The 9,332-nt window shown below is 54.0% G+C and overlaps 1 protein-coding gene and 1 pseudogene across 4 annotated transcripts in view; one reads left to right on the forward strand and one right to left on the reverse strand.

Annotated features, from left to right (window-relative positions):
* The window catches only part of TRIB3 (tribbles pseudokinase 3), a 13,515-nt gene that overhangs the window by 3,107 nt on the left and 1,076 nt on the right, over nucleotides 1-9,332 (reverse strand). Inside the window, exons 1-3 of one of the 4 annotated variants that reach the window (XM_014456430.2) lie at nucleotides 9,213-9,271; nucleotides 5,578-5,868; nucleotides 668-960 (exon numbers count right to left, since the gene is read on the reverse strand). In XM_014456430.2, coding sequence (XP_014311916.1) covers nucleotides 668-960; nucleotides 5,578-5,868 — 584 coding nt within the window. In that variant the 5' untranslated portion in view covers nucleotides 9,213-9,271. Of the gene's footprint in view, nucleotides 1-667; nucleotides 961-5,577; nucleotides 5,869-7,635; nucleotides 9,039-9,140; nucleotides 9,272-9,332 lie in introns of those variants that run through there. The other 3 variants (XM_014456428.2, XM_006089380.3, XM_014456429.2) reach the window with 3 other exon arrangements.
* On the forward strand, nucleotides 1,744-2,488 carry LOC106697283 (annotated as a pseudogene).

A 9,332-nucleotide genomic window follows, 5' to 3' on the forward strand; every position in this document is an offset into this window, starting at 1 on the left:
ACTGGGCCACCCAGAGTCGGCAAGCCACCCAACCAGACCTCCCACCTCTCATGCTCAGAGGGAGCTAGGGCCCTGGCTCTGGAGTCACCTCTGGGTTCAGATCCCAGCTTAGTATTTATTCAGCTGTCGGTCTTGGGCTACTGACCTCGCCGGGTCTCAGTTTCCTCGCCTGCCATATGGGGACAATAACAGTGTCCACCTCCGATTTACCAGGATCCAGGTCACGCCAGGCAGAGCAGCGATGCTCTTCATCACTGTCGCAATTATCACAAAGGCAGCGCTGCCCTGGCCGGTTTGACTCAGTGGATAGAGCATCGGCCCACAGACTGAGTCCAGGGTTCAGTTCTGGTCAAGGGCCCTGGTGGGGGCGCGTGCGGGAGGCAGCCAGTTGACGTGTTTCTCTCACATCGATGTTTCTCTCTCTCAGTCTCTCCCCCTCCACTGTCTCTAAAAATGGATGGAAAAATATGCTCCGGTGAGGATTAATCACAAAGGCAGCGCTCCACCCCAAGGGGCTTCCCACAGGACTGGGTTCCCTTCTTCCCTGGAGCGGGCAGTGGTGCTGTCCAGGCTTCTCCACAGTCTGTGTTGGCTACTCGGCCTTCCTGAGCCTTGGTTTCCCCGTTAGGGCCCACCTCCTGGGCGGCTCCTCTGTTGCCACACTCACCTCTCACAGTCGGCGAAGACAAAGCGTCGCAGCTTGAGGTCTCGCAGGACCAGACCGTGCTGGTGACAGTGCGCCACGGCGGCGGCCATCTGGCAAAAGAGCCTGGCGGCCTCGGGCTCGGGCAGGCGGCGGCGGCGGCGCACCAGGCTGTGCATGTCCCCGTGGGGCCGCGGGAAAACGGTGTAAAGGTGGTGTGGGCCTGCCAGGACCTCCACAGGCCGTGCCACATGCTTGTGGGGAGGCAGCCGCGAGTAGGGCTCTAGCACCTTCAGGCTCTCGCAGACGGGGTACACCTGTGGGCGGAGCACAGCATGAGCACAGGGGGGACCGCGTGGAGCCCGGGCTGACCTTGGAAACAGTCAGCTGTCCCTTACATACTACTGGGTGCCAGGCAGTGTGCCAAGCGCTCCTGCAGCAAGACACTCAACCCTGAGGAAGCCAAGAGGCCACACAGCCAAGTGTTCTTAACTGCTACCTTATATGTTCTTAAACTTAAGAGAATTGAAAAAATAACAGAGCCCAGCCAGTGTGGCTCAGTGGTTGAGCGTCAGCCTATGAACCAGGAAGTCATGGTTCGATTCCTGGCAATGGCACATGCCCAGGTTGCAGGTTTAATCCCCAGTGGGGGGACATGCAGGAGGCAGTCGCTCAATGATTCTCTCTCATCATTGATGTTTCTCTCTCCCTCTCCCTTCCTCTCCGAAATCAATAAAAAATATTTTTTTAACAAGAAAAGAAAAAGAATAGGTAACCCAAACAAAAATAACCCAGAAAGCAGGGAAATCCAAAAGAGCAGATGATGCAGAAGTAGCTTTATGCCCATTATCATCACCATCAGAGCTTCCATTCTCTAGAATTCACACTGCCCACCCTTTCTTGCATTCCTACCTGTGCCAGCCACTGGGCATCTAACTTGACTCACAGCCATGGTCCCTGCCCTCCTGGTGCCCATCCAATACAGGATGCAGTAAATAGGCCCCAAAGCGACATATTTATGCACACTAAGCAATCAACGCAATTCTGATAAGTGTTGCAAAGGAACCAAGAAAGGTGCTGGGAGCGGAACCGCCATCTTCCAGGAATTCGCCAAAATGACTAACACCAAGGGAAAGAGGAGGGGCACTGCTATATGTTCTCTAGGCCTTTTAGAAAACATGGAGTTGTTCCTTTGGCCACATACATGCGAATCTATAAGAAAGGTGATATTGTGGACATCAAGGGAATGGGCACTGTTCAAAAAGGAACACCCCACAAATGTCACCATGGCAACACTGGAAGAGTCTACAGGGTCACCCAGCATGCAATGGGCATTGTTGTGAACAAGCAAGTTAAGGGCAAGATTTTTTTTTAAATATATTTTTATTGATTTTTTTTCAGAGAGGAAGGGAGAGGAATAGAGAGTTAGAAACATCGATGAGAGAGAAACATTGATCAGCTGCCTCCTGCACACCCCCTACTGGGGATGTGCCCGCAACCAAGGTACATGCCCTTGACCGGAATCGAACCTGCGACCCTTCAGTCAGCAGGCCGACGCTCTATCCACTGAGCCAAACCGGTTAGGGCTAGGGCAAGATTCTTGCCAAGAGAATTAATGTACGTATTGAGCATATTAAGCACTCTAAGAGCCGAGATAGCTTCCTGAAACATGTGAAGGGAAATGATCAGAAAAAGAAGGAAGCCAAAGAGAAAGGTACCTGGGTTCAACTGAAGCGTCAGCCTGCTCCACCCAGAGAAGCACACTTTGTGAGAACCAATGGAAAGGAGCCTGAGCTTCTGGAACCCATTCCTTTTGAATTCATGGCATGATAAGTGGGGAAAAATAAAAAAGACTTCTGTGCTGATAAAAAAAAAAGAAAGAAAAGAAAAAAAGAAAGGTGCTGGGATACAGAATAACTTGGAAGGGGGTACCTCTATTAGAAAATGTGGTCCTAAAGGGACTCTGAGGAAGTGACCTGAATGATTCAGAAATGCCCATGGGATATGTTTTCCAGATGGGGGGGCGGGGGTGGGGCAGACAGTGCAAAGGCCCTGAGGCAAAAATGAGCTAGATCAGCTCTAGGAACACAACCAAAGGTCAGGGGGTCTGGGGTAGGGTAGGGAGGGGGAGGAAGGGGAGGGGAGGGAAGCATGTAGTAAGAGCAGCTCAGCTTGTTGGCTTTAAGGACATGAGATGGAAGCCTCCAACGTTCAGAGAAGAAGGTGACTTGTTGGAAGTCATACAGCCGGTCAGCGGCCAAGCTGGTGTACTCCCTTTGGTTCGCCTGACTTTAATCCCTTTGCATGTTATTTTAACTATGCCACACAGAAAGTAAAAATAAAGTACATACATATTTAATCCACCAGGAATAAAATGCAAGCATATGTCTTAAAAAATAAAGTTGAGGGGCATGGAGGAAATAACCCACAGAGACTTTTTTTAAAAGTTGGGGTGAGCACATCCCTACCTCTGTGCATTTGTACTTGCCTTTCCGCCGCCGGATGCTCTTCCCTAAAGCTGCTCATGGGGCCGGCTACCCCTGGGGCCAGCTCCCCCAACCCACACAAGTCACTACTCAGATGTCACCTCCTCAAAGAGGTCTTCCCAGACTTCCCTACCTAAAATCACCTGCACCTGCTACCCTCCCGGTTCCCCTCTCTGCCAGCTCCATAGCACCTAGGGTCACCTGACATACATTACTCCCTCACTAGAACCTCCGCTGGATGAAACCTCAGCAGAACTTTGTCTATTTTTGAACTACAGCATGGTGCTCACAGGTGCTCACTGGTTTGTTCAATTAATGAATTAGGCCACAATCCACAAAGGCAGGTTGTTGGTCTTTCTACATCCTGACCAAAAGACCCTAGACATGTGGAATTGACAGGATACAGTCAATGACAGGTCAGCCCTCACAGTTCCTGCTGGTGTGGGGACAAGCAATCCCTGCAGACTCCCCTAAATGTTTCTAAGTAAGTGGGCGCGGCTCTGGTTCCAGCTCGCTTTAGTCACTCCCCTCAGCATGGACTTCCTCCCCAGTGGGGACAGGAAAGAACCCTGATGCTGCAGGAAAGGGGACCCAGAGTTCAGGGGCCCCTTAGAGTATCTGGGGCAGAGCACTGGGGAGCTGTATCAGGCAGTTCAGAGCCCTGATAAAGCTGATGACTGGACCACTTGTCCAGATCTGTCCCCCTGTCCACTGCATCCCCCATCAACAGGAGCTGGAGCCAGTTGCTGCTGCTCCCAGTTGGAGGCTTAGTTCCTTTTGCTTCTTGTTCATTTCCAAGGGGACCCAGGCCCCCTTCTACCCCTCCCTTGTGTGCCTGGGTCTCCCCTATCTTCCATACCCCTGCCCACCGGGAGCAAATCTGCTCACCGGGAGCAAATCTGCTCTGCTTGTGTCTGAACCATGTGTCCCAGCATGGGCTCTGGGCTCCGCCTGCCGGGGCCCAATCTCAGCTCTGACACCTCCTGGCTCTGGGATGTGGCAAGTAACCGCATCCTTTTGAGCCCCGGTGTCCTTTATCTATAAATGGGCCCAATAACAGTACCCACCTCATAGATTGTGTGAAGATTAGAAGAGATTACGCACACTAAGCAATCAACACGGCCCCTGGTGCACAGCAAACACCCGTTTTAGACTTTCTCATCTCTCTCTGGGCTGTGACCTGCCAATGTCTTGTGTGGGCCTGACCCTCGTGGGGCCTTGGTCCTGCCTGGTTCCTGATTTCGGCCTAGAACCCTGGACCTTGCCCTCGGAAGCCAGGCCCAATGTTATGTGGATTCGTGCATGACCCTTCTCCTCTCTTAACCTCAGTCTGTATCTGTAAAATGGCCAGAGGTTAGGTCCCATGACCTCCAGGATCCCAGGGGTTCTGATGCCTACTCTATCTCATCCTTCTCTTGTGCAAATGTCTTCCATGGCTTCCCACAGGAGGTCCTTTCTAGTGCTGTCATGCCCAGTGGCTGCCAGCCCCTATCTCCTGCCCCTGGCTGCACACCCTCTCCACTCGGCCATGGTGAAGTCCTGTTAACTCCCTGAAGCGCCATGCTCTCCCTCCTCTAGGCCTCTCTGCACAGCTGTTTCCCTGCCCGGACCTCCCTCTTCCCGCTTCTCCCTGGCTAACTCCTCGGTCTTTTCTGACACCCCCTTGTGTGGGGCGCGGCCAGAGTGTTTTGGACAGGTTCAAGCCTTGGACTACTGAGAGGGCACAGTCCTCTCATTGCCACGTGCAAGTCCCAGCTTGGATGGCAGAGCCCTCCCAGCACAATTAGCCAACAGCCATAGCTGTAAGCTTGAACCTGTGATCCGAACACGTGGCCCCACGTGCCTGAGTGATAGAGTTCAGGTGCATGTAGTTGAGTGGGACTGAAACCCACAAGAATGTTGTAAACATCTTGGTCACGCCCTTACTCTGCCTCGTGGCGTCTGCTATAAAATAAAGACACGGCTTGTGGGCGCTGGCGCTGTCTCCTCATCAGGGAGCAGCGTCCCACCGAGACCCAGCTTTCATTCTCTTGTCTGTCTTTTCTAAGCCTTTCACCCCCCCACTCAGGGTCACTGAACCAGGCTGAGCTGGCATGGCACATAAGGCGCCCTGGGGCTGAGTATGCCATGGCCGTGCCGGCTCCCCACACCCTTGAGTACATTAGAGGCTTTTCCCCTCTGCTGTCATGGTCCGTAAGCGCCACCCCTGCAACCTGTATCCATTATGGGGACCTAAGCTATGAATTCCCCAGGGCTGGGACCATCTGGTTTACTTCTCTGGTCACAGTCCAGCCTGGGGCTTGACAGAGAGTTGGGGGGCTCCCTGGCTGCTCCCAATAAGCACAGGACGAAATGAGCACACGGATCCCTCAGGCCTGACAGTCCTCTGCAGCCAAGGCTCCTCCCAGACCCCTGTGATGCTGGAGGAGGGCCCCCAGGGGCACTTACCTGGCAGGTGTATTCGGTGCCTGTGGGGCAGTGCAGGGCCCGGTAGGCCCGGCCGCCCTCCTCGGGTTCCAGGAGGACATAGGGCCCAAGCCGGGAGGCAGTGGTCACAGCAGGGGCACGGACTGGAGCAGGGGGTGGGCTCAGGGGCAGAGGGCAGGGGGGCAGCCTGGGCTGGGGTCCACTTCGAGCTTGCTTCCGGGCGGGACACTCCGTGTCTAGGTCATCATCCAACTTCAACTGCTTCTTCCTGGAGGGAGTACCCATAGGAGCTGCCAGAGGAGTGGCTCGCATCTAGAAAGAAGGAGAGAAAGACACCAAAGTGAGGCTGCCTGGGGGCTCCTCTCTCCCCCTGATGGGCGGGCACATTGGCACAACTCACACAGAGGGTGACTTGGCAGTGTGCACTACACTGACAACGGCACGCACCCTTCACTGGGTGCCTCACTTCTGGGATTTATCCTCCAATTAAAATACCCCCAAATTAGCCTTAGCTGGTTTGGCGCAGTGGATAGAGCACCGGCCTGCAGACTGAAGGGTCCCCGGTTTGATTCCAGTCAAGGACACATGCCTGGGTTGTGGGCTCAATCCCCAGTGTGGGGTGTGCAGGAGGCAGCCAATCACTGATTCTCTCTCATTTTTGATGTTTGTATCTCTCTCACCCTCTCTCTTCCTCTCTGAAATCAATAAAAATATATTTTTAAAAATACCCCCAAATTAAATATGTAAATTAATCAGAGCCTTGTGTCTAAGAGCAAAAGACAGAAAACACCCCCAAATGTCCAGTAGTAGGGGGCTGGTTAAAACATCATGACACAGCCATAGTGAAATACTATACAGTTCTGAAAAGGGACCAGGAAGCTCTCCATACTAAGGTAATGATACAAGTACAAGGCTATTCCTGTAGCCCATGTAATAGAGACAATTGAATGTCCATCATTAGGGGACTGGTTACATACATTATATGTCATCCATACACGGAACAATTGTACCCATTTAAACGATTGAGGCAACTCTTTATTGCTAATTGAAAAGGTCTCCTAAGTGGTTTATTAAGTGAAAAACAAAAGTAAAGTGGAAAGATGGATTTGGTAGTTAATGAGAGGAAGAAAGAGAGACTTTGCATGGTATCTATTGATATTATAGGGTAGGCAGCTGGTACCCATAAAAGGGAGAAAGGGGCGGGAGGCATGCGGAAGGAGGGAGGAAGGATGATGAATGGATGAGGTTGGTACATATGACTGAGTACTCTGGAATGGATATACTGTCACGTGAACAAAGCGAGCTGCCAAACAATACACCTAAGATGACCTCATTTATGTAAAAACCCAGCAGCATAAACTACGATGTCTCTCCATGTTTACACAGCGATAGCGGTGGAAATGCACATGGAAAAGTCTGAAAGGACCCAGGTTTAACTGGCTGCACAGCAGCTCCTGGCCTCCTGGGAAACTTCTAGAAGAGGAAGGGTTTTGGTCAGGAGGCAAGTGAATTTTTTATTTCAATATTTTAAAATAAAGATTCTACGTTCATTTATTGCTTGAGGATTTCAAAACTGATGAGTGGATTTCTTTTTTTCAATTGTGAACTTTATGACTGCCTGATGGCCCGAGAGCTACCAGAATCACAGAGTCCACACACAGAGCCCACCCGCTGCCAGCTCAGTGTCATCATGAGGTGAGAAGTGAGGCAGGGCAGGGAGGTCTCTCAAAGGCCCCAAGAGTTCATTCATTGGAAGGTAGAGGAAGTCACCTGCCTTGCAGCTGTGTTGCTGTGTGCGGTGGGTGGAGGAACAGGCAATGGCATGTCAGGCAGATAGGTTCTCTCTAGAACCCATCTCCCCACCCATTCAGAGTCCAGATGTGGGACAAGGAGGCCCAGGTATAAGGTGTGAGAGGGAGCGAGACTTCGGCCTGATTAAAGACCTTCCCAACAGTTTGAGGCATGATTCATGGGGAAACATCACTCAGAGTCAATTCTCGGACTGACACCCACCCTCCAATCATGCTACTCGCTAGTGCATGGGCCGCCTTGGGAGGGAGGGAGGGAGGGAACCCCCACCTTGAGTAAAAGGCCGTAATCCTGTCTTGGTAAGAATGCAGTTGGGGGTGGCACTCATCAAATATTCCCGGACCCTTCCCGGCTGGGTAGCCCTGGGCAAGGTCTTCAACCTTCCTGCACCTCAGTTGCCTCACAGACTACAAGGCTCATAGGATTTTTGTGGGAAGAAATTAAAACACAAATAGGGTAGTATGGCCCTGTTACACGATAGGTATCAGGAAATAGTTGCTACTGTAATTATTATTATTATTATTACTACTACTATTCATAGATGAAGATGGCTTAAGTACTACCTTGGGAGCCTCAGAAATCTCCCTAGGGATGAGGCTAGGGATAACACTCCTTACTTCACAGGTTTTTCTGAGTCAAGCAAGGTGATCCCTGGCCGTGTAGATGCTTGTGCCTGGGAGGCAGAGACACGGGGAGTGGTTCTCCGGGGGCTGTATCAGCACCCCAGGTTTATTGGACCCTATCCATGCCTCAGAGCCGGGTGGGCAGTATCTGAGTCTATAGATGAACAAGGGAATTGGCAGGCAACACTGAGGGATCTCCACTGTGGGGTGGGGCCGCGCCTACTCCCTGACAGCCCGGGTGGGGGAAAAGGGCAGGTCACACCAAACACACACTTAACAGAGCAGACAGGTGTGAACGTGCCCCTCAAAAACACACTTTGTCCAAGCCAGCCAGCCCAGACACAGCCACAGCAGAGAGGGGCACACACAGCCTTGGTGACACACGTCTCCCTCCACGGGCAAGCGCGCACGTACACTCACACACAGAGCTCTCCCACCGATCGCGTCCACGTCCGCACGACGGATACCAACAAGCCACACACAGTCCGACTTCCCCGCCCCGGTCCTCCCACCCCCAGGTCTGGCTGGAGGCAGGCCCTGGCCTCGCCCAGCCGGCCGCCAGGCTCCTCCCTTGGGAGCGGAAGCGGAGGCTCGGGTGTCCCGGGACAGAAGGTTCATCGGCCACCGAGCGGCCGCGCGGAGACCTGGAAGGGATGAGGCCGAGGGAAGGAGGCTGGGCCCCAGGGTTGGGGGCAGGGGTGCACCTCGCCTCCCCGTCCCAGCCTGTGGGTACAATGCACACCTTCTGCAGGAGCAAAGCACACGCGAGCACATGCAGCGTGCGAACCCGGAGCCGCACCGGAGACCCGTGGCGGACGCCCCGCACTCACCCGGGTCCCCATCCGCGCGCTGCGTCCGCGCTCCCACGGGCCCTCCACGGGTCCCCCGCCCCCGAGGCGCCCAGCCCTGCCCAGCCGTGTCCCCCGCACAGCCAGCACCTGCCACCAGGTGCTCGGCCATCCTCGCAGCTCGCACCGTCCACGGAGACACAGAGCCCCGAGACACATCCCCACCCAGACCCCACGGACACCCCCACAGTGACAGACCCTGCACACAGTCCTCCACCCCCCCCCGAGGCCCCCCACAGTCCTTTACACATGACCGCCTGCACCAAACCACACGACACATCACCCAACACACACAGCCGCACACCTCTCTCGGGGCGCCACCCCGACAGCTCAGTGCCCGGCCCGGGCGACCCCAAGCCCGGCGGGACCGCGTTACCGGAGACCCGGCGGGAGCGCACGGCCCAGGTCGACCTCCACCTCCGACGGCGGGTTTGTTAAACGGGGTGTGTGTGTGTGTGTGTGTGTGTGTTCGCGCGCGCCCGTGTAGGGGTGCGCC

This window comes from Myotis lucifugus, unplaced genomic scaffold, assembly GCF_000147115.1.
Source record: "Myotis lucifugus unplaced genomic scaffold, Myoluc2.0 scaffold_60, whole genome shotgun sequence".
NCBI lineage: Eukaryota > Metazoa > Chordata > Mammalia > Chiroptera > Vespertilionidae > Myotis > Myotis lucifugus.